The sequence below is a fragment of the Neolamprologus brichardi genome, chromosome 7 (genome assembly GCF_056152115.1).
Source record: "Neolamprologus brichardi isolate AB-2024 chromosome 7, ASM5615211v1, whole genome shotgun sequence".
Lineage (NCBI taxonomy): Eukaryota > Metazoa > Chordata > Actinopteri > Cichliformes > Cichlidae > Neolamprologus > Neolamprologus brichardi.
Window position 1 is genome coordinate 14,072,296 of NC_142110.1, and position 24,701 is coordinate 14,096,996.

General features: G+C 39.7%; 1 protein-coding gene across 6 annotated transcripts in view; it reads right to left on the minus strand.

The window, feature by feature from the left end:
* megf11 (multiple EGF-like-domains 11) overlaps positions 1–24,701 on the minus strand; it is a 78,721-nt gene that overhangs the window by 51,198 nt on the left and 2,822 nt on the right. For 4 of the 6 annotated variants that reach the window (XM_087843143.1, XM_006789272.2, XM_006789270.2 and 1 more), the window contains exons 2-7: positions 11,012–11,140; positions 7,924–8,032; positions 6,592–6,693; positions 6,105–6,205; positions 1,874–1,966; positions 1,690–1,710 (exon numbers count right to left, since the gene is read on the minus strand). In XM_087843143.1, coding sequence (XP_087699269.1) covers positions 1,690–1,710; positions 1,874–1,966; positions 6,105–6,205; positions 6,592–6,693; positions 7,924–8,024 — 418 coding nt within the window. In that variant the 5' untranslated portion in view covers positions 8,025–8,032; positions 11,012–11,140. The remainder of the gene's footprint in view (positions 1–1,689; positions 1,711–1,873; positions 1,967–6,104; positions 6,206–6,591; positions 6,694–7,923; positions 8,033–11,011; positions 11,141–24,701) is intronic. The other 2 variants (XM_035907245.2, XM_006789271.2) reach the window with 1 other exon arrangement.

Genomic DNA, 24,701 nt, shown 5'->3' on the forward strand with positions numbered 1-24,701 from the left:
ATGTTTTCTGGCTACAGCAGGTGGACAACAGCAGGCGAAAACAAAAAAACAAAAGAAACCAGGCTAGATCTCTCTTCAGCCTTCGCCACCACTCCCAGCACAATTTACTGACTTTCTCCCACCTTATCGCCTTCCCTTTTCTGGCAACAAACAGTGCAACTCTTTATTTCCATCACCTGACCCATATACAAAACTGTTTCCTGGTGGGTGCTGCTCCAGAAACAAAGTCCAAGCCTTTGATCCAGCTCCAGATCATTGGCTGAAAGGCTGTCACTTCAGCTTTAGACCGCACAGCATCCCACGGCAGCTCTTCATCTCCAAGCCTGGACGGCACACTTTTTCTTTTTTCTATTTTAATCACATTCACAAATCCTTTGTCATATGATGAGCTCATTTTGCCTTCTCACCAGCTATGGAATTGGCTTTTATGTGAACACAAACACCTCAAGTCAAACATAATAGTGGTAAAATAAACAGCAAATAAAGCATGACATTGATTGTGTTGGAGCTGATTTGGTGTTAATGTGTGTATTTCAGCCCACTTGCGCCATAATATGAACCCTGCATCCATTTGCATAAAGACTTTTACCTAACCGCCTCATCTGTCTGTGCTGAGCGAATGCAGAATTTACAGTGAAAGACAAAAAAAAAAAAACATGCTGCACCATTTACACGAAGGAAAAAGAGGGCAGATTTAATTTAAAAATTGGCACACATTCCTTATTTCGACAGATGAAAGCTCGTAAATGAAAAAACCTGGAATCATGCCTGGTATGGAAATCTAAAGTTATGAATAATGCCTCTGTCTCAATCATCAAGTCTGTTTTAACAAGGTGGATTAGCCAAGCGCCTGCAGGCTCAAACGCACACACGGCTGCACTCCTAACCAACTAAGAGTGGGACAAGAGTCCCCGAGGGCACTGAACCTCACACATCCTCCCTGTTGGACCCTCACCAGTCTGTAGGAGTGAGCAGCAGCAGCAGCAGCAAACAGCTCAGGCTTGTCATTTATGCCCATGAATCCACCTCCGATAGGCCACTGCTGCTGCGCAGGCAGCTGATTTACACACAGTTGCTAATCAGCGAATGGCTCTCCTGCTAATGAAAACTCATAGATCTATACAATAGCACTACTGATTTGATTTTATCTGCCATAACTCATTCCTAAATATGCAACGGTTAAATGCAACTGGGAGTGGAGAGTTGAAGTTAAGAATTAGAGGTCAGAAATGTTGATGCAGGAAATGGTGATATGTTGCCATGGCTATTGCTATATTTGCCCTGACCTAAGTATAAAAGGCCTTCTGTATCTACATTTCTCTGCTGGCATACATTTCACAAAGGAGAAAATAGACTCTTCCCTCCTGCCTGGCCTCAGTGACACTCCAGCATTTAGTTGATTGCAGGATGAATATGTCTAACTCCACCCTCCCATCCAGCTCTGGGTGCTGAGGAAACCCCAGTAAATAGAAGACCAATACAATGGCTTGTTTCAGCTTGGCACTGATTCATCATCGCACTGAACAAGCCACGGGCATCAGTCTAATCATGATTAAGACCATAACAGAGAGTTTGGTAGACACGGGGGGAGGGGGGGGGGGGGGAATGCAACCATCCATCCATCCGCTATATTCATCAGGCAAATCACTTCCACTTCCAGCAAATGAAAATGAATTCATTGTAACTTACCTGTTCCATTGGCTGTGCTTGCTAAGAAGAGAGGATACAAAGCTGAGCAGCTTTGAGGTAGATGGGCATTGTGGCAAAACACACTGAGAGCAAAGTCTTATGGACTAACTGGCTGTGAAGCCATTTAGAAATAAATGGGTCTAAAATGGGTTTAACTGGAAAATTAAAAGAAAAGTGCCCTCACCACTGGAGCAGTCCAGTCCTCCCCATCCGGGCTCGCACTGGCATGTATCGGGAGACACGCAGCGACCGTGGACACACTCCTCTGTGCACAGAGCTAAAATAGACAAAGACATTTCCTCATCAGCACAGTTTATAATTGCATTGAAACACACACACACACACACACACACACAGAGTGTAAACCGTCATTAAAGCACCAATAAACAGCATAATGAAAAGCACCAAGATAACAGCTGAAAGAAAATGGCCCATAAAACTGAACACTCAATATCTCCTGAATACCATCAAAGGACTGAATCTTAGCTCTGGCGCTCATATTTAACATCCATCTCAGCTACTTGACAATAGGCTAAACGATTTGTTAGCAGCCAAAGTCCTTGGTCAACACTTGGTTTATCATGTAGTTTTACTTTCCACAATAACTCACTATCGGCAGATCGAGGCAGGACGGAACAAGCTGTAAATCCTCCCTAATTTGATCAGCCAGGGCTTTGTCATATAGTGATGCTTTAATGTAGCAGGTCCAGGCACTGCAGTGTTTACTAAGTATGCAGTTTTCTTGATCATTCATATTGAACAACACAGTGCCCAATTGATTGGGCTGGCATTAGTATTCTTGCAAGTGTGTTCACAAAAGTTGGATTTTTTTTTTCTGTGAGCTGGAAAATAAAGTGACCCATGTGGATTTATTTTTTCCACAGTGTTTCAAAGTAAGAAGGAAAAGGATGGCAAAAATAGGTACTTAGCATTAATAACTATATGGCAGCCAAGGTCATCTGGCCAACAGGGTTAAGACAGACAGGCTCTTATCTGAGGAAGGAAACACGACGAGAGAGAAACTCCGCCTGATGGGAATCAGCAGTCCTCTAACATGGCCTGTGGAGGGATAATACGCAATCCAAGGGCGGCAGAGCAGACAGTCCATCCCCTTAACTGATCAGAGCTCATCCAACACTCCATCCAAGTTCTGCTTCCTTTGTTCCTTATTTTTTTGTGATGTGGTCAAAAGTGAAAAAGGGACAGGGGATAGCATCTAGCAGTTTTTTTCTTAACAATATAAGTCCTGTGTTCAACACTATGGCACCCATCCTGCAGGCACAGAGGTCAGGAGGAGCTGGCTGCAGGCCTGAACAGTGCTGCTATAGATTATCACTCAGTCAGGTTTCGATTAAGCTCCACCACCAACTCAAAAGATGCAGCAGGAAAGGAGAAATAGGAGTGAACGCCAGACAGCAACAAGCTGGCGCTAATCGCAGAAATGCTCCCACGGCAAAAATGGTAAACCAGAGATTGAAAGATAATTCAGGGCAGATTTTCTGAACATCACTCTGGCAGAGAACTGTCTAATTACAGTAAGCCAGCAAAAAGAAAAGGGGGAAGAGCTTCAACATTTGTGCTGACGAAGGTAGTGAGATCGACTACCTGTAATCAATGAGCCCACAGTATGCAGAGTATTCAAAGAGAAGAGGAGACGAATTCAATGTCACCACGATGAGTTGATTTCGTTTAGTTTCAATCAGCAAATTCTGATCAGCGAGAACAGGGAAATGCAAATGTGTCACATCCTTTAGAAAAAAAAGAAATATGGAAATGAAGTTTTGAATATGGGAGAAAGGATAAAGCGCACCCTTCTCCTGAGATCTGAACCGGTGTACTGAAGGGATGGCATAATAAAGTAGGAGGTAGGTCTTTCATTTTAATTGAAATTCATGAATCACTCTGCCTAACTCATGTCTAAGGAATCTGTTGGAAAATTGAGTCTTTCATCTAGATAAAAGGCTAATCTAACTCATTATGCAGAGGTGTTATCAGGACAGGGAACAATGGAGCTAATTGGTGATTGTCATGCAGTGTTAATAAATTGAATATTTTTACCCAGGAAAACCGCAATCTTTTAAAATGTTGGATATTATAAATCTTTACTGTCCCTTCCTGTTGTGGAAAGCTTTCCTGCAGTAACCAAAAGAAAAAAAAGGGTCTACCAGTGCCATTTTTTTTGCCAGTGTTTATGATTCTTGTAGTCGTAGTGCTTTGTAGTGGAAAAAGCTTGAAACAAGGTGATGCAGCTGATGGTTGAATCATTCTAAGACAGGTGCCAGCAGAACCTATCAAACAACTTCCTGCATAACTTCTTTTCTGGGCCTCTGTCTAGCACAGAGACGATTTATTTTAAAACTGTGTCTTTGAAGCATTAAAAAAATGCAACAAAGCCAAAAATGAAAAAGAAATCAAAGGCGCACGATCCCTTTCTGGAGCCAAATCTCATCATCTTACTGATGGTGAAAGCTCAAATGTGAAACTTGTCAAAACCCGACAAATTCTGCAGCGAAGGTCTTTTTTAAAATGGACAGGCAAGAGTCACGCAGGAGTCATCTGGCCTAAATGTTTTGCGAAAAGAGAGACTCAGAGCCCCGCAGAGCCTGTCAGCCTCAGAAGATATTACGAGCTGTTGTCATTAGTGAGCTCATCTTGCTTCCTTTGCACAACTGTAATAATCATGCTTATTAGGTGGGAAATGAGTTCCTCACATCCTCTACATAGACTAGTTACATATTAAGCTAATGACTTACGACAGATCAAAGGTCACAGAAATAATAAACACCTCTCATTGGGAACTTCAAGCACTAATTAGAAAAAAGCAGATCAAAGTTCAGTGTGTCATGGAGCGTTAAATGTTAAAAAAAAAATCACTTCTTACAGACAAAACAAAACACAACAACAAAGAAAAGGCATCTTTTAAGAGTGTCGGAAGCATTAGCATTTTGTGTGTTTCTGTAATGCTTGCTCCACATCCCCAAATTCATTAACTGCCTCTCACTGGAGCTAATGTGAGCGCTGATGTGGTGCCATATGACAAAAAAAAAGAAAGGAGGCAGGATTAAAAGGCAACCCCTCTTGAAGCTTTTCTGACTCTTAACGAAACAGACTTCATGGGGAAAAGCTACACTAAACTGACAATACACAAGGGAGGGATATTTTACATTCAGTAAACAATAAAATGTCTCGAAATAGATGACTTGAGTTAATTTTGGTTCGATTTCCTCTATAATGCCCCCTTTTGTCACTGCATGCAAAACAGCTTGGGGAGTACAAATCTCTTAATCCTAGTAGTGAGAGTGCTAGGATTAAAAGAGAGCAGTCTGCAAAGCCAGCAAAAAGCAAAAACTGCCCTCTTGGCCCCTATCAACTCAATCTCCTCTATTCACCTGACACAGGCCGCAATGGCCCGATACTGTATTATACAAAAAAATAAAGCACGCTTATTGATAAACACGAGCCAAATTCAAGAGGCGGCATCGCAGTTAGCAGATTCACCTTGTTAACACCCTGAAAAGACTATTAATGAACAAATGTCTCTGTTGTCAGTTAAATGGTTAATGAATGCATTATTGATCAGTCTGCTCCTCACTTCTCCAGACCCCCATATAATCACACGGGCTCTCACTCTTTGTTGGCTGACTTCCTGGGGAGCTGTTACCCCGAGGCTAGGAAAGCTTAGACAAGGACAAGCTCAGCTGTGGTCAAAGAGCACACGGTGGGGTTACTATATCAGAAGCTAGCTCATGTTGCAAAAGATGATGAAAACTATTATTGAAGACCAATTTTAACTAAATTCTTTTTTAAGGCAAATGAAATATTCAGTGAGGTCAGCGTAACGAATACTGTGAACAGCTTGCAAAAGTGTTCAGTTGAATGCGTGCGAGTGAAATTAGACATTGAAGCTATTGAATTGACAGTGAATGACTGTTTTAAGCGCACTGTTACAACCTAATTTTCAAGGCCCTTGCTCTTTTAAGTTATTGAAGTCTGTTGTGGTTTTATGGTGGGTGCTATACATCCTTGGTCTGTAACCAGTATGCTCTCGGCTCGTTAATTTTTCTCATTGTTATACAACTTCAATTAAGCTACTCTAACAGAAAGAGCAAAGCAGGGAGCAGACCATGTTGTAAAACAGTGAGTGACCTTATTAAATCATGCTCAGTCATTTTAAATTGACTTAATCCGCATATTATACATGGTGGCACGCTAGCAAAGAAGGCAGGAGTGGATTGCTATTGAGGGATCAGACAGGAGACTTGGGCAGCAGTGGCCTGTACGGAAGTTGCGTCTTTACTTGCAAGCCACTCAGACTAAAAGTCGATCCTAATATTTTATTTTCTTAAAATCTCCTGCAGATACAACCTGAAATGTCGTGAGCAAAGACTTAGGAATTAAAAAAAAGGTGCACTCACGAACACATAAGTCTCCGCTTTCAAAGTAACCAGGGCAACACTGCGAGCGGCGCCTATACATGGTCCTCACTCCCCGCCGGTAAGCTGTCTTATAGCTGATCCTGAAAAAGCAGACACACAGGGACAGCTACGTGAGGTAAAGAGTGATCCTTTCTGAAGGGCAGGAAACAAACAAACTCGAAACAGTAACTTAATGTTTTGTTGTTATTTGTCATTTTATCAAAGTACGCACAGAAAAATCATTCTTAAGTGGAATTTTACCCCCAAATAAAAATCCGCTTGTAGGAGGTCTCTGTTTACTCATTTAGTTGAGTAAACAGAGACTTCAACCTTGATGAAGCAATTAAAACATAACATCTTCAAAACAACACAATTACAGTCACTGGCATCCTCTGGGGGTACAGTAAAGGTTGTGCTACTTAAAACAAAAAAAAACAAAACAAGTAAACTATAATAAGAAAACAAATTCTGAGACCTACAAACTCACCTGTGCTTTGTGCATTTAAACCAGTTGAGGATGTCTGTGCATCTAGTGTAATAGATCTGGTCGAATGGGTGAGCGTAGGATTCCTGGACAGTCACCGCATAGCTGAAAGACAAACGTTTAAGGACACCAGTTGCAGAAAAAAGGACTGTACCATACTTGCTTGTACTCTGGCTTATTATTTCTACCCCTTTAAATTGTGGTAGAGATTTAAAATGTATTCACTTCAAAATTTTAGATTCAGATGCTGTGCTCTTTATTTTTTACATTTATTTGACTCCTAGAATTTTCAGTATGGTTTCAGATCTTAAATGTAAACAAGCGCCTGATAAAGTATTGAAATGCCGGTCCTATAGTCTCCAATAATTTTGGCTTTCAGTCCCTGCCGCAGGCACAAAAGAAAAGCAGCCATTACTCTGGGCTTCTTGTCATCTATTAAATGTCTGAGTGTTGTAATAAGCTCTACCTAGGAGACATTTACCCTTTAAATTTTTTACATGGTTTGACTTAAATAACAATTTTAGAAAAAAATTGTGAAAGGTGGCATTATTTAAAAAAATATTACAGGGAAGTCAAACATTTTAAATATTTGAGCAGCCAAACTTCTTTTTTGTGAATCATCACCAAAAAAAATCATTTTTTAAATCACTTTGACCTAACCCTACTCTAACCCTAACCCTATTAAACTGGATCAGGTTTTACCAGCTATAACAATAAAATGCTAATTATTAAGAATCAGAAAGTCACTGATGCCATTTTCAACACAGTGTCGTTTTCCTGCATAATGAAGCTTTGACTTTAAAATAAAGGGTATGAAAACGCTAAAAAAAAGTTGATATTTATGATATGTGGTCTGCGGATATTGGAGGACCTAAAAGCCATAACTATACTGCCCACTTAGGGAATCCATTTCAATGCCAACAAGGTGGAACCACAAAGTACCCTCACCTTGGTCAGGCAATAATCCAGATAATATATCTTCACAGCTTTCTTTCCTCCCCTTTGCGCCACAGACAGAAATTATTCCTGCTTATTTCTCATAAGTGACACTGCCCAGCAAAGCTAATAATTATTCAGGCTCTGTGGCATTTGCGATTGATTGGGATGAGAGTACACTGATCAATCTGCCTGTGTATTTCATTTGAAGCAGCAGCACCTCCCATCTCTCCGAGCTTGGCAACTTGAGCCGCTGTGAGATCAATACTGCTGTATGGACTTTGACAATAGATCAGAACTTTGGTTAAGAGAAGATATACTGAAAAAGTTTCAGAAGTGACAACGTCACTCATACGAATCAGCGTTTTCAGACGATTAAATACAAGGGAATGTGCTTACCTCTCCCAGTGGCTGCAGACATTGGGGTCATCTGGGTTGAGACTCAACGCACTGGTGGTGAGCGCAAGGAGCAAGGCCAGCAGAGGAACTGATGACCCCATCCTTCACTCTGAGAAGGAAACAGGGAGGAAATGTAGACAGTTGGGTGGTAAATGATAATTTCATTACATTTAAAAGGAATAGTTTGACCTTTTAAAAACTGGCTTATTTTATTCCTGAGAGGTTTATCACATTAAGCTTCATTTGCTTGTTTGTATGTTAATGTGTTTTGTGTATAACAAGCTGCTTGAGGCTAATTGCCCCTAGTGGGATTAATAAACTTGTTTGTATTATATTGTGCCAGTTTGTTCGGTAAGGCTGATGTAATTGCAATTTCCAGGTTCAAATGCTTTTGATGACAAACACAAGCGTAAACTCTCCAATTAATTCATCAATACTCTGAATACTCCAGTATTGTGATTGTCTAGCTGTTATCTCAGATGGAATAATCAAGGGTACAATATAAGCATCAAAAAATAACAGTATTTAGAGGTTGGGAATAAAAAAAGGTTAGCAATAGGCTGTGCAGTTGGTCTGTAGGTTTTTGCACAATGACACCAGGTTTAATGTTGAGCTCGATCACAGCTGTTCAGACCTTTCTATTTTTAAGTGTCTTATAATGGTAGACATTAGAGATGCATGAGTGGCGACACAAAGTTCCCCAAAGTAAACCATGGGGGATAACTGTGAAAAAGTTTTTATATCAAACAATCTAATCAGACACTTAAATCACCCTCACCCAGATTAACATGGACATAGCTAACAAAGGGAAAGAGCTCAGAGGCAGCTGCAAGTCAGCAGCCTCAGTATTAGCAAAATGATCAAAGAAGTTATGAGGAAAATGATGGAGATGGATGAAAAAAAAGATTGGTGTCTGGTGAATTTAAACAAATTGGAAAAATATGTAAGTGCAATTTGTTTTGTTATACAAACTTGTTGCACCTGCTTTTGTTTGAGGTAAAAATATATCAGGTGAATGTTGGTGTACAACAACTCACGTTCACTTAATTATTTATACCTTTTTTCAGTAGCAGAGAATTGTTTAAAGGAGAGAAGATTCTGTTTCTTTCTGTGGTTTTGGGAAAAATGTAAAGTTTAATCATTTATTTTATTATGAGAATAATATTTTACACTGAAGAAAAGTCGGTTTTTTGTTTGTATATGCTCTCATTTGTCATTCTTAGAAAAAAAATGCAATTGGCAAAAAGTCAGTATAAGCATGTTAAAAAATAAATAAATCAGAAATTTCAATCAAAAATGTACAACTGGTGAATCTCTACTGCATATGGATGGTTACCATGGATATGGCTATTGACTAAATATACAATATATCTGGGATACTATTGTTTTGTGGGACTTGAAGTTTGACTTAAGCGGACTATTTAACTCTCAAATACACCATAGCACTTTGTCCTCTGAGGTGCTTAAAAGGACACGAAAAATAAATTTTTAAATATCATTATTTTTTCAAACCCTTTAGTGGTAACTCTGTCCATAGAGTAAGACTCAACTGTGCTAAGCTAAGCTGACCAGCCGTTAGCTATAGTCCCATATAGTGGTGCATTTTCTTAGTTTATTTCCCATAAAACACACCAAACTATTTTATTTAAGTAGTTTTCACCTTGAAAACACCTCATATGCAATGTTCAATGGACACCTACTGTAGCAGCAACCTTTGGACCTTCTGTATAGACGTAAAGTGTCTGACTCGTGTTTTCTAGGAGGCAGCTTGCATGCCATTCAGAAACAAAAACAGAAAAAAAAAAGGTTTTATTCCACACATAGAAAATGGAATCCTGGTTATATAGCTTTGTTGGTAAACTGTGACAGTCAGAAAACTATTGCTCCATGCCCCGCATCCTTGATGACCTTCTAAGATGCATATGCTGGCCCACCAATCTACTACATCTGCCTAGACTACAACAGAACAGATTCACAACAGCCAGATGAATTAATGGAGCATAATATCCTAAATTACAAAATAAATTTACATAATAAAGATCAACCATTACAATTGGTGCAAATAGAAGATCATAATAAAATATTTAAATGTGGCTCAAGCAGAATATTGGGCTAAGTTATCTATGGCTCTAATATCTACAGAAATGAAACCACCCAGTGACAGAGACAAACAGGCTGTTTACCCAATCAGGATTTTTCATTAGGCAGAAGAAGAGCACATATCATCAACAAAAGTGACAATGACAGATTAGGTACAGTAGTCCAGGTATAACACGTGCATGACTGACACAGCAAATTTCCGTTTTGCACAGTAGTAATAAAATACACAAGTATGAAGTACACAGAAATGTTACAGCGTGGCATTTTGACCAAAAATAATGAATTGTAATAGATTCAACATGATGCGTCTTTGTACAACTCAACATGTAGTGATACATCCACGTGTGGGCTGCGTGTGCTCTGCATGTGGTTTGCCGTGTTATGGGGATGTGTTCGATACTTCAGAGTGACTGTATCCAATAACGCACAAATTCACATGTTCAGCTAATCTTCTGCATTGATAGATGCATGTAGTTCACTCACATGTGAAAGAAAATCAATCAGAGCTCCACTTCCTCTGAGCAGCAGTTCATCTGAACAGGCAGAGGTTAAAGCCATGTTCATTTCCTTAACAGGATGATTAATCAAGATACACATGTGTTATGGGCTACAGCTGCTCTCATATTCAAGCCCTGCTCTGAAACAGTCGGGTTATACGCTACTACAGGGACACTGCTTGATGAACCAGAAAGCTTTTACTGTTTCTTTGATTAGACCATCTTCCTCTGCCATTTAATCTGAATGACTGTGGACAAGCTCAATATTTTTTTTTTTTTTTTTTTTTTTAATTGTTCTCAATCACTAGTCTGAAAGGGGGTTAAGAGGTAATAAAATCGGGATTATCCTAAATATGTGGCAAGATTAAACAAATCAATGACTATTAGTAAGCTTTAGAGTGAGGTCTGCAAGCAAATTAAGTGCCAGAGTGCCCTCAAATGAGGAGACAGTGACAGATCTAATAGCCAGAGGCGTGTGGCCTAAAGCTCACCTAATCTTGCAGCCTGTGGTCTCTGGGTGTTTTCGGTGGCTGCTGAGGGGGCTCTGGAAGCAGAAAAAACACAGAAGTGCCAGTGCGTACACATACACTTGCTGGGTGAGGTGATGACAGGTCGCAGATCTGTGGGAGAGAAGAAAAATAATGAGCTTATGATGACACACAGAAGACACATGCTTCCTTGCTCGCTCTCACATGGACACACGCACACAAACTCATAAATTTCTTATGGGATCAAGAGCCTCAACAGGCATATAGTTCAACAAAAGCTGCTCTTGAAAGGCCAGTTTACGCTGCGCAGCCTCCACATTCGAGCACGCGGTTCTCATTTCCACCTACCTGGTATCCACATCCACACTAACTTACCCACAGGAATAAAAGCCTGCATTAACTCAAGAGGGGCTAATACCATGAACTCTCTTCACGTTTCAAACTCTGTGAGTGGTTTGTCCACGATGTGACAAGATCACATTAACTGTGATCATTATCAAAGCCTACACAAGGTTTATTGCAATAATTTGGAGAACATTCATGTGTTTATCATTTTTCTCATTACATGGCTTTCGCTGGAAGGTCAGAGTGTAGGTTTGAGATTTTTCCGTCCTTCATTTGCTGTGAATTCTAAATTAAGATGCAAACACAGCCACAACAAAATAAAGGCTTAATAAATACTTTAACATCATTTCTTATTCATGTAAATAGTTTCCAAGGCTAAAGTGAAGACTAAAGAATTACTGTAGATCCACTTATTACATCTGCTGAACATTAACTCGTTTAGAGATCTATGCTAGTCTGAAGCAATTTTAAATTTGCAGCACAATTATACAGCCGGTGAACAAATACAAAACAATGCACTCCCACTGTTATTACAACAAGCATCAAGAGAATGCTTGATTTGATTGGGTTAAAATTATCACCGTAATTATTAGGTTTGTGGGGAAAAATAATCCATACAGCATAGTATTGCAATATTTTGTCTATGGATATTATATTGATACAGAGACACCAAATATTGATATTTTATTAAATAAATTAAAATACTGTGGGAATATTAAGAACAAGGCTTGAGTAAGCTTACATTAAATTAGCTGGGTGCACTTAGCTTGACAAAGCTATGCCTATATTCAGAGCAAGCTAATGGGTCAGTCACACAAGTAAAAAATAGGATGGAAATCTTGCATCTACAATAAAGGAAACAAAAAAGAAAACTCAGTGGCTACTTTGAGATTGTTTTGAATTTTTTCACCAAACTGTTGATGGTGTTGCACACTATTGATCACAAGGTCGGCTAAGAGGAGGCAAACTTTCTCCAAACAGTCACAGTCTCACTTGGGATGACTGCAGTCACTCTCAGAGACGTTGTTGAAGGTTTGCAAATAATCACTAATTTCTAATTTATAAATGCTGACAGATAGCCAACATGTTGCCATCAGTTTGAATGAGTCTTTGTCAATGAGCCAACTTGAGGGGACTCGGCTCAACTGGCTGCCAGCTGGTTGTAGTCGGGTTATATTTCTATTGAACAGGAAGGCTGCTGTGCACAAATGTAACAGTTAAATGTACATTTATGTTAATTGTGAGTTTCCATCTATGTAAACAACAGATGTGTGATTTTTGATGATTTATCACAATTACATGCTGTATTATCAAAAACAGATTGGATGTAATAGCCAACTTGATCCCATTTGGTTGCTGTCAGACTGATATCAGACTGACTGTCTCTTACGGCAACATTTAAAATAACAGTCTCATTTTGCAGCAAAAAAAAAAAAATGACTGAAGTGAGATCGTTTTTTTTTTTTTTTTTAAACCATCAAAGGCAGAACAAAATGCAGTGGCCAATTTTGATTGGAAATCAAACCCTACGTGGAGATTTAATTCCAAATCCTAGCAAATCCTGTTAGATCTGGACAAAATCTACCTCCGGTGAGATATATGTGTGCAGCGCAGCATGCGTCAGTAACAGCTTAGTGACATTAAAAATGTGAATGTCAAGGACAAAGACCTAGTTAACATTTTGCAATGCCTGATCACATGTTTGCTATTTCCCTTAACATGGATTTTAACATTAGAATGCATTGTTGGGGGCAAGCAACACGCCCTTTAATTAATGTTGAAATAACTTCTCTTCATTGCTGATTCTCCGTACAGAGAGCACTGCATAAAAGACAAGCTGGATGAATATGACGGTTATCACTCGGGGCTCTCCTGTATGACTTCGCACTGTATCTGCTCAAATCCCTGAAAATAGATTCCCTCTTTTTTGACGAGAAAAGTGTTTACACCAACAAAATGCTCTCCAGAGACCTCACTCAACCTAAATGTATTTCACTTCTGCTCGTCACCACTTTGATTACTGTGACAATGAAACCTTCCCACTGCTGTGCTGCTCCCAGTGAAAAAACAGCTGAAATAGCAACATCATTTAGGTACCGAGGTTAGACGAGTGCAAAGAACAAGAGGCAGAGTATAGTGAAGGTGTGTGTACGTGATTATATGGACTTCTGAATCTTGACAGGAACACCCGCAGTTTACATCGGACACCTGCCTGCAGAAACATTAAGTCCGATGAGACGGAGCCACCTTTGTCCCTTGCACTGCCTATCAGCGGGGACGTCTGCGTGATTAAAGCCAGTGTGTGACTTATTAAAGTGCAGTGCAATTAACCACCCTGTCCCCTGGCTGACCAACTCCTGCATTCTTCCATGAATGATGTTCAGCAGGCATGACTGACTAGCACAAGTTAGCTCACCTCCACTCTGTGGGCCCCCTGCCGCTTTCAGGACCCTCTTAGTGCTAAATTTATCACAATGCTCTGTTTCCGCTAGCTTGTGTGAATTTACATAATCAAAAGCAGTCAACAAAAACAATGGCATCGCAGCCTTATCCGAGGCAGCGTTAGAACGCCGATCAGTCACGAGCTTCAGCCTGTAACATGTCTTTGCACAATCGGCCTATTATCACAACTTCAAGCGGAGGGCTCGTATACAACTTTTATGAGAATTCTTCCAGCCACTCAATCCGTTTTGTAATAACTACTGAAGGATTCCCGCAGCAGCCTAATCTGAAGTGATCTAAAGGTTACAGCAGTAACCACGCAGCACAGAGTGCCAATGAGATAAGCCCCACTGCTGGCCACCTCTATCTCTTGCTGGGGGCTGTGAGTCATTAGGAGTCAGGCCTCATTACAGAGGCCACAGTGTGGCACACTGTACGCTCTGGTTCCCCTGGTTTCAGCCAAATACCTGAGTGTTAAGAAGCCAGAAAGAGATGGTTTCTCTGCAGGTACAACAAAACTACAAAAACTAGGTTCTAAAATCTGCTTATGAGTTGTATATTTGTATGTATATTTCAAAGCTTTATGATAGTGTTCTAATGAGAACCAATAGTAACTATAATCTGAGGGTACTGGTGCTTTATTTGTGAGCATTTGCTACTTTATACTCAATTATATTCAAAGTTAAATTACTATAAATACTTTTGGTAGCACGTTATAATAATGTGACACTATTAAGCATTATTAAGGTATTAGTAAGTACTTAATTCATCATTTATATAGCATTACTCCTCCTTAGTGTGCTATTTATAAATACAGATATATTATAAAGACTATGATTGGCATCAGAGTGTGACATTATTAATATATAAAGTGCTACAGGAAGTAGTTACTTTCCTGACTAAAACTTCTGACATCTTTATGTTTTCTACATATTTTTTGCCTGTGACCTAAATTGCTATAGATTTAACAGTTTTTTATTTCAAACTTGCCTCCGCCTCAAATCATGAGACTAAAATACTGTTTCCCGTATCATATACCTATTAATAATATCAAATAATATTAGTATAATAAAAGTTTCCAACAGGACCAACATAGTGAGTGCTTATGTTTAAGAACAGTTTCCTAATGACAGGAGTGACTTGATTGCACGTTTGAATGCTGGTTATTTTTACATTTTTGTATTTTTACTTACGTTTTTTTGTGTGTGTGTGTTTTGGGTTTTTTTTTTTTTTGTTGCTTCACATTACTTGTTCTGTTCCTCTCTATACACAAATCACTTTAAAGAGACTAAGTGCATGCACTAGCATGGCAAGAGTACTGAAGTCATAAAGCCCGAGAGAGTGTTTGTCGCTGCATTTATGGGAATCTCAGTAATGCTGACAGGATGAAGTGGAGCCAAGGCAGCAATGCCTTATACCTGATCTCTCTCTCTAGGGTACTTCTCTATTTATTACACTTCAGTGATTAGGAATGCCAGCTTGACATGATCCAGCCAAGGATTAATTTCACAATCTCTCAATCTCAGGCTGGATACTCGCCATAATACTGCTTAGTTATGGTTATGGACAACTCAACTCATTTGAGAGGACAGAGGGCATACTGTGTTCAGATTATTTTATACAGGCCAGAAAAGAAAAGTTCCCCCTGCTTTAGCTATAGGCATTTGAATAAGATTTTTCAATCAGAGAGTGAAGATGGACAAGAAGACCGACGCGCAATATTCCTATTATTAATATGCATTAATATGTATGTAGTTTCCCACGAAAAACTGCTGCTTCTTGCTGCCACAGCACCTCACTGTACATTGTGCCTCTGGTGAAGTAGTGTATTTAAAAAACAAAAAATAGACAAAAGCAGCCATTTTATTTTCAGCGGACTTTATCTTAAAAATTGGCACAATCAGTCTTATTGAGATTAGCCTGATTCGCGTCCTCAATTGAGTTTTTTGTTTCTCACTTTATTTCAGACTTTTTTTTATTATTTCAAATCCACACGTAGATAAGGAAAATGACAAATTATCTGTCCAAACATTATTTCAGCAAAAGTTTAAAGGGGTACTGCAGTATATTTGTGCTTCCACAAAGCACAACAGGTTGGGAGAAAGAGCGATAAGTGAGGATAACTATACATATACTCCTTAGTATGGATCAAAAGCTCTTCCCTTTACTGCTGGCATTTACTACTACCCCTCCCACATCTTGCAGACTTGACATCCTGGGTTTGCAGTGCAGTCCTTCTCTTAAATATGTGACTTTCAACCCCAACGTGATGTTGCTTGTGTTATTGTTTTAGTTTAAAAAAACTATTAAAAATTGTTATGTGCAAAGTAGCTTCTCCAGTTTAACGATTTTCAGTAATTACATTAATTGCTACTAATTATTTAATTGGACTGTTAAACTTTCATTTTCAACTTTTTAGTGTTTGTTATGGTTGAAACTTGTTTTTGTTCCAGATTTTTGATCAGAAAAGTCCAATCAAGTGATTTGAATTCAGAATTTTAATGCAGTTATTCAAGCTGAGAAATTCAAATGCATTTATTCTGGTATTGAATAGATAATGAGATCGTAGTTACGTTGCCTTACGTCAAGCCTTCATGCAAAGGGGCTCTACAAACTATTAATAAGCTCAAAACAATTACCTGGCAGTGTTGCCGAAGCCATGGGGATTACTGGGAACGAGAGAGGAAAAATTAAAACAGCCTCTGCTTTTAAAGTCTCATGTAGCAACGACAACATCCACGGTGTGATTTCACTTTGGCTGGTGAAGCACCTGGGAAAATGCTGTGCGTCGTTTAACAGAAGCTTAATTCTGCCCACATGGTTTATTCATGTGGCGACTGCTGATATCATGGTTCTCATAAATCACGCAGTGCGGAATGCTGGACGTCCATGCGCTCAGGCAGGGCTCACTAATCTCAACACCATCTTTCATCTGAATAACCTTGCCTTACCGCAGGGCATGCCAACACCAGACTCAGCCCGTTGGAGGGAGCCTGTACTCATACTTTTATTTCTTTCACTCTGGGCACAAAGACTTTTCGCAGCCTGTCGGAGCAGACAAACACTGTCCTGTGTACTCCCATCCCACTTTCAACCACGGGCAATAATGAGAAATTGCTTTATAGACATCAGAGAAACTAATCTAGTCTAACGTTGGCTTTATGAATCTAAAATCAGACTCACAAGGGAGGAGAGCAGCACAGTCACTGCAGCCATCTGTTCAGAAGTGGTTCAAAGAAAGAGCAGAAAATGTGAAACTAATGTGAGTAAACATAATCATCAAATCTCACTAATAAATCAAGAAACCCCTGTCTGTCTGTCCTTCGCATATTTCACCAAATAATCTACGTCATACTTAGCGGGTATACTGCTGGGAGCAGGAGTAGGAGCACTGCAAGAGTTTGAGGTCATGTAGATGAGCAGTGGTCTGACCTTAGGGTTTAGCCACCTCTGACCTGACACATGATGTCACAGGTGACACAAGTTTAAACTATTCACAAACATGCTCCTGAAAGTGGACCCCACTTCCATAGAGGATGAATGCAGGGAGGGTCTCGCTGGCTCCAGCAGGTTTAAATTTGCCCATAATTTTATGTGACAAATGATGCGTTCAGTGGGAATAGGCCATTATGGTTGATATGTGACCTCACAGATTATGCCACACTCCTCTGTGGCCTCATAACAATGTCACAGTTCAGATAACATGGTTAGTTGGAATAAACTTCCAATGAGTGTGATATCTAACTTTGCTGATGCAAAGACACCCGAAGGCTGTAGAAGGCTGACACTGCACAACCCAGTGCGCAGGTTTTTGCCCAAAACCTTCTTAGCTATGAGACAGTGCTAACCACTGCACCACTGAGCAAAGCACTGGTGACTATCAGATCGAGGACTCTCTATTCATCGGTTTACTTCAGATTTGCTGGCTGTATTGCTAGAAACCAAAGCAAGTACATTGCTGAGTTTAGGGACCGTTTTTTGATAAGTGCTTTGATTTTGGCTATGTGCTCCTGTTCTCCGGATTTTTAGGCAGACGTAGCACTTAAAGGATCGTGAATAAGAAATCTATGGGAGACAGCAGCTTACCACTGCTCCCTACAAAGAGCCAATCACCTGCTTTATAATGAAAACACACACAGATGAGGTTGAGGATCGTTTTAGCTGTGTGGTGGCAGGTGTGTCTATTTATTATAGTAAAGATATGGGTAAATGAACTATTTTTTTCTAGGCTTAATGCTTTGCTCTGCTTGGATGATCATGTTGGCACTCTATGTTGGGCTGTAAATGAGGCAGTAATGCCTTGAAACTCTGCATGCATAGTAATAATAGAACCTGCTGAAAAAAAATTTGACTGGTGATTGTATATGAGGTTTTTTTTATATCTCATTGACCCATCTATTGCAGTTATGGGTCTAGCCTCACTAAATTGGGAGACTTGGGTGGCTTAGTCTTGTAAAAGATTGCTTGAAGGCATTACGAGGATAGCTGCTGAGTGGCAGGGACAGCTTCTAGAAGGTTAGAGTCATCACGTCGCCTCTGATACTAAGCATAATTGTCACATGCAAATGTATAGCATGATGTGACAATGTGATTGCATTGTAGGGTCTTCTGCTTGATTTGTGACCGCACAGATGATGTGACATTCTTCATAATGATGTCCTCAATTCGGATAACACAGTTTCTAAATAAATCTCCACTGATTATGACATCTGCCTCTGCTGACGCTAAAATGTCTCTGACAGCAGGCACTGCACTAATATAGATAATGGAGTACAGCATATAGCAATTACAACGTCGTTTTTCTTGTGCTTATTCTAATGTTTTGGGTTTTTTTTGGTAATTAATCATGTTTGGGTTCCTCACATAACAGGCATGGCACATACAGTCATAAACATGTCACCAATTACCAGCTTTAGGCAAGAAAACTAATTAGTGAAACAACATCACTTAATGAAGCAAAATAACAATGTGCCTGATGTCACATAGCTCTGCCTGCTGCTCAGAATAGTTTCTGTGTTTCGCCCTATGCTTTTAATAACAAACCCTAGGCATCATACTGACAGCCAAATGTTTTGCAGTGCCCTCTGCACCACGTCTGTTCTCTCTTCACAGCCTGGGCATGGCCTCCTGCTGCCACCAGGAGGAAGCACCAGTCATTCCTATATGCACCAGTAAAGCTTTCCTACACCACACAGACAATTAGCCAGCCTGTGACTGATTGCACGTAATGAGATCTATTGGAGAACAGTTGGACATCTTTGGGCAAATTAATGTGTGAATATTAGCCTGTTGAACCGTCTGCTCTCTCACCAGGATCATTCTCCAGTGGAGAACAAAACTGAACCACTGTAATATTCAGCTGCTCTCTGCCTGGCGGCCCAGCCAAGCCATGTGTTCATTACTGTATTTCAGTTGTACAGCTACAGTGCTGTGGACAAATTAAGCAGAGGTATAGTGTGGACAGAAACACAAATAAAAGGAGGTGGATAGAAGGAGGCAGAAAAGTCAAGTAAAGTCTAGCTGAGCAGCTCACCATGAAATGCTGAAACAACAGTGCGGCTGCCAGGGCAATTTTACACCCCAATAGTTTCACACCTCAGCTACCAACCCCTTCCAACTCTGAACCTTGTGTCTTCTTTGTGTCTTCATTTATTTTGTGTCAGTGTCCAAGATGTGAGAAGCCAAGCAGTGAGAAACTCGTCCCAAATGTCGCAGGGTAAGTGGTGTGTGAAGCAGACACGGGGAGCAAGGAGGAGAAAAGCCACTGCGCGTGGATGCACTTTGCTTTCTGTGCAGACAATCCTCTGAGATATCAGAGGACTTCACATTACACTTGGGAAAACATATCATTTTATACTGATGCATGCAATGCAGTAGAGGGACTACTCAAACCCTTTACTTACAAGCAAGCAAAAGTTCAGAATACAAATGGCTACTTCAATGAAGTAATGTACTGTCAAAAAATTGACTCAGAGTTCAAGTGAATTAAAAAGAAGCAGCTCTGCAGTGACTTTATCTTATGGTACAAACAAATTATTAATGCTGAATTATCAAACATCACTTTACCACTGTAACACCTCATAGTCCAGTTAATTACATCTCAACTTAGTGGCTGTAACAGCTACAAAGGATAAAAAAAAAAAAACTGAGATGAGTGGCAGGATATGTTCAAAATTGTTATTAAACAATCATTCATCAAAGCACTCTTGATGACTTTAGAAGGACGGCATCTGGGCAAAAAATGACCTTTTTTGCAACAATATTTTTAAAACTGTGTAGTTGTGCTCTTTTCTCTGCGTTTTATTGGACTATTTTTTGTTTGAGTGGGTAAATTGGTTGCTTTTTTCTGTTTCGTAACTGAAATAATCCTGTAATTTACTTACGCTTTACCAATGCCTTACATTTTGAGTAAAAGCATCTTAAAAAATAAATAATAATGCATAAATGTGTTTTATTTCTTTTTTTGCAATTCTATTATCTTTGATTTGCTGTGAAATGTGAAACAGCAATGAACAGCCACTGAAATGAAGTGATGAATTATGAGGGGGAATGTCCCTTAAGTGGATGTGCTAATAATTTAGGCATTTGAAATTTTGATAATCAAGCACTAGTTTCTAAATGGTAGCTCATCAAAAAAAATGGCAGAATTATTAAAGTTGCTGTCAGAATAATGTACCTGAAAACTGACTTACATGCGTGTACTTGAGTGACTTGAGTGAATCACCAGCTTACGTAGAAGCATTAGTTAGCCTACTCTAACTAATGCTTTTTTTCCAAAAAATAACAAATCAGAATAAAACATCAACTCTTTCTGTTAAAAGCTACACCTCCTACTTCCCTCTCAGTGGTGTGCTCCCTCTGATAGTGCAGCACGTTGACCTTCTGGATCACTAGTCAATGACTGAATGAAGAATGACTTACCATCATGATTATTAAATCTGAAAATGCGCTACCGGTGCACAAAGGATCCAAACCAGGTGATCTCCATTTGGTGAAATGAGAGCTCCATCAACTCGATTTGCACGATGTACGCCCAATTTTTGCCGTCATGACCTTTTAAATGTCCTTGAAACCACTTGAGCAAAATGTGCCTACTTAGACTGAATACATTAAAAAAAGATGAACAAAAGAGAGGCGTTTGTGTGGCTGTGTTCAGCCTGCATAATGAACACATGAGGACGCCTGTTTTCATCATATGACAATGAGTTAAATAAAGCCAAAATGCAAAAAATCCATAAAATCCGATGCATACACAAAGCCAACAAAAGTCATTAGAAATTTGTTTGAATAATAACTGGGAAACAGAATATAACCACTAGGCTGAGAAAACAATGCACTAAAATGTATTTAGTATAAATCATCTGATTCATGAGATGCTCGCACTGTTAAAGCTCATCCTGCGGTGTAGAACTCGACGATATAATTGTGTCGTATATTACAGCTGTGGTCAACCAACATGAGCTTTTCTGCCTGCAATGCAGATGTGTCCGCATTCATAGGCCAACCAATTAATCGGTCTGTCACTAAAGTCTGTAAATATCATAGTGCAGTGAAATGTAGAAATAGTGCACAGGTTGCAAAACAATATAGCAACATATACTTACTGTTTTATGAACTGCAAACCTGTTCATTTTTAATTTATGACATCTGCCAAGTAAAATAGCCTGTCTCCATGACCTGAGTGAAATAAAAACAACATAAGGTTGTTAAATTGCAGTTTTCCGTGCCATCTCAACCCAGATCGCTTTGTGTTGTATATAAAAATGCTCCTAAAATCTATAAAAACCTAATAAAAAATGATCATTGTTGTAAATGGAAGCTACATCTCCCTTACGTGCTTCTTTCAGCCTCTATTCCATTATGCTTTCCATTATAACATGGTTGCGGTGGGCAGGGATGCCTGATGCTGGTGCTAGGGGTGCCAAGTGTTTGTGCACTGACCTTCTGCTCCCTGGACAGGTCTGAGTGCAAAAGCATCACTAGTAAGGGGCCAAAGGAGATGGGACACTCAGCTGGCTGGTGCATTATTCATGAGTCACCCCTGTTGAGTGGGCTGTTATTCAGCATCCAAATCCCAGATGTGGTTCAATCTGTGCTCCATTCAGTGTCCTGACTGCTGGCCATTGATCACAGGCAAGGTACGCGGTGCTGAATAAGCGCTGGGGCTTTATGTTACAGGGCTCAAAGCGTCTCACTGATAACACAAAGATCCATCACTAGACATTGGAAAGGCTCCAAAGTATTCTCACTGGAACTGATCAGACAAGCCGAGAGGAGATGCAGCTAAAACATTTGCTACGACGGTGCACAGCATGTGGCAGTGATGTGACAGCAATATGTTGTATGTCAGGTGTCATACATTTACATATTTTTTGGGTTTTAAATAAAAAATAAGCTTATATTTACTTATTCAGAAACATACACTCTGACACACATCCCTGTCAACAGACAGAGAAAAAAAATAGTGTGACGAGGTCCCTGTGTGAAAGGTGCCAGAGGCAAAATATCACCCTCTAATAGGCATCATACTACTAATGGACAGTTGAGCACAGTGAATCATTTGTCTGCTTTAATCATCAATCACATAAGGGCAGCTAAATGTGGCACGACCACAACTCTGTCTGCATTTGTCAAGATGATGATCATAAGCCATTGATCATGTTGCTGAATTACTGCACAATATAAAACGTGAATAATAATTTCCTTTTCACTCTGCCTACTGAGACACAACACTACAATTCTTTGATGTGGGTGATAAATTGTGGTTGTTTGTCAAATTTGTGACTCATACCCGATTTGTTTGGTTGAGGAAACAATGCAAAAATCACAACATTAAATATGCTGGGGAACATTTAAGTTTTTAAAGCCCTTTTTAAGATGAATGGCTGTTGTTAGGATTTTTCTGTTTAGCAGGCGTTACAAACTGCCTTAGTCTTTGACCACAGTTATGAATCATCTTCTCCTTAAGATTTCTGGGGACTTCTGTGAAATCTATCACATCTATTCTAGCTCATTTTAAAACATTCTTAGTGCCTATCGGTACCTTTTTGATGCTGTCAAATTAAATATTAAATTTCATCATGTTTCTGACAAGCCAATATTTCACTTTTCTACTTCTGCTCAACAGCCTAAGCTGTTTCAGAAGGAAAGATTAGCTTAGTGAATATCTGTGGCTTCTTTACAGTCTACATAAGCGATTAAATCATTTTTAACTCCAAAGTAATTAGTAAGCAGTAAGTAAACTATGTGTGAAAAGCATATGCCTGAGATGGAGAGTGGATTTCTGCTGTCTAAGGCATAATAATGAATAATAGCCTTATCAGCAAAGCACAACACATCCCAACATGCTGAGATATTATCACTGTTCATTTCCTCAGCTCATGTATCCTGTATCTCTGGTAGAAAATATGTCATGTGGTCTCTTGCACTGTAACTGACAGCCTAGTCATGTCAGAAAAACTTGGCCATTCTACCAGGGCTCTCTACACAATACGGGGAAGGGAAAAGCGGCAGATCCAAGCAGATGCATCAGCAGTATTTGCAAAAAGTCACCAAATTCCCGCAAGGGACATACTTGTCATTAAAACCAACAAGAAAAGAACTGATGAGTGCATTAATCAGAGCTTGGCCAACTATCTGTGGTGAGCTGTAGTCCACGGCGTTCCTCCCCAAGACTGCACCTGAGGGAGGGAGGATTAACGCAGCTCCGCACGAGCTCGTGTATCTGAAATCTGCCTGAGCTCATCGTTTCCTTGTTCCTCACTAAGAGGCTGTGGCTGGATATCAAGCAGAGCCAATCTATTTCCCCGCAGAATGCTGGCTGACCGGCATCAATGCCGTGCATTGTCGAATTATTAATTAAATGTATGCAAGGATAATCAGATGCAGACATGACCAGACCCTTGGGAAACCTAATGTGGAATTGTAGCTCAATCTAAATTGCAGATGTCTTCTTATTTTTTAATGCCAGCTAGCGACGACGTTTTATTGGCCTTTAAAATTTTGCATCACTTTGCACTTATGTAACTTTTTTGTGATGCACAACATGCACAACTGTGACTTTTCCTTATAATCGCCACTTACAAGAAAAGCCAAATGCTCATGAACAAAAAAAAAATAAATAAATAAAATCACCTGCAACAAACGTGTCTATTTTTACTGGTAACGCTACAATATTGGCTACTGCAAATCTATGTCTGAGGTAGGTTGTGGGTGTATGCTGAGGGATAAACCGTTTCCACTCCCTCTACTCAGCGCAAAATGTAAATGCCAGAGCTTTCAAAAGTAAAGCAAAGTCTAGGTCCTGCCTCCATATATTTCATTAACTTTTGTTAATGCAGTTGCTATGGCTCTAGGGTATTTGCTCAATGCTCAATGCACTTTTGCTGAAATAATAAGATCTATCAGTCATTGCAAAGCAAAAACAGCTTAATTTGCAGAATAAAGGTCATACTAGCTGTTACTTCTGAGGGACTGACAGAAAACAGTGTTCATTACAGCAAATTCGAAAAGAAACTAAGCCCTGAAACACAGCACTATGCTGAGGTGTCCACATGCAGTCTTCAAAATCAGTGTCCGATTTATAAGACTGAGACGACTTTTTAGGATTTGCCCTTTTGAACCAGACCCAACCCCCAAACAGTACACAGCAGTTGTAGTTCTGCAAATCCCAATATACTAATGGAGAGATTTCACACTGCCAACAGTCTATGTCTATGCCTGCGGGGAAAACTATTTCTAAACATATGCACGAAGCAGTGTTTTCAAATCCCTTAATTCACATGTGTTTAAGAGATTATATTGAGCCTGTGTGAGTTTCAACCCCCAGCTGGTCAAATCTTAAATGTAGTTACTGAAAAAAAATTGTTAGGTCATCTATAGAAACGGAAATGTAAACTATATGTAT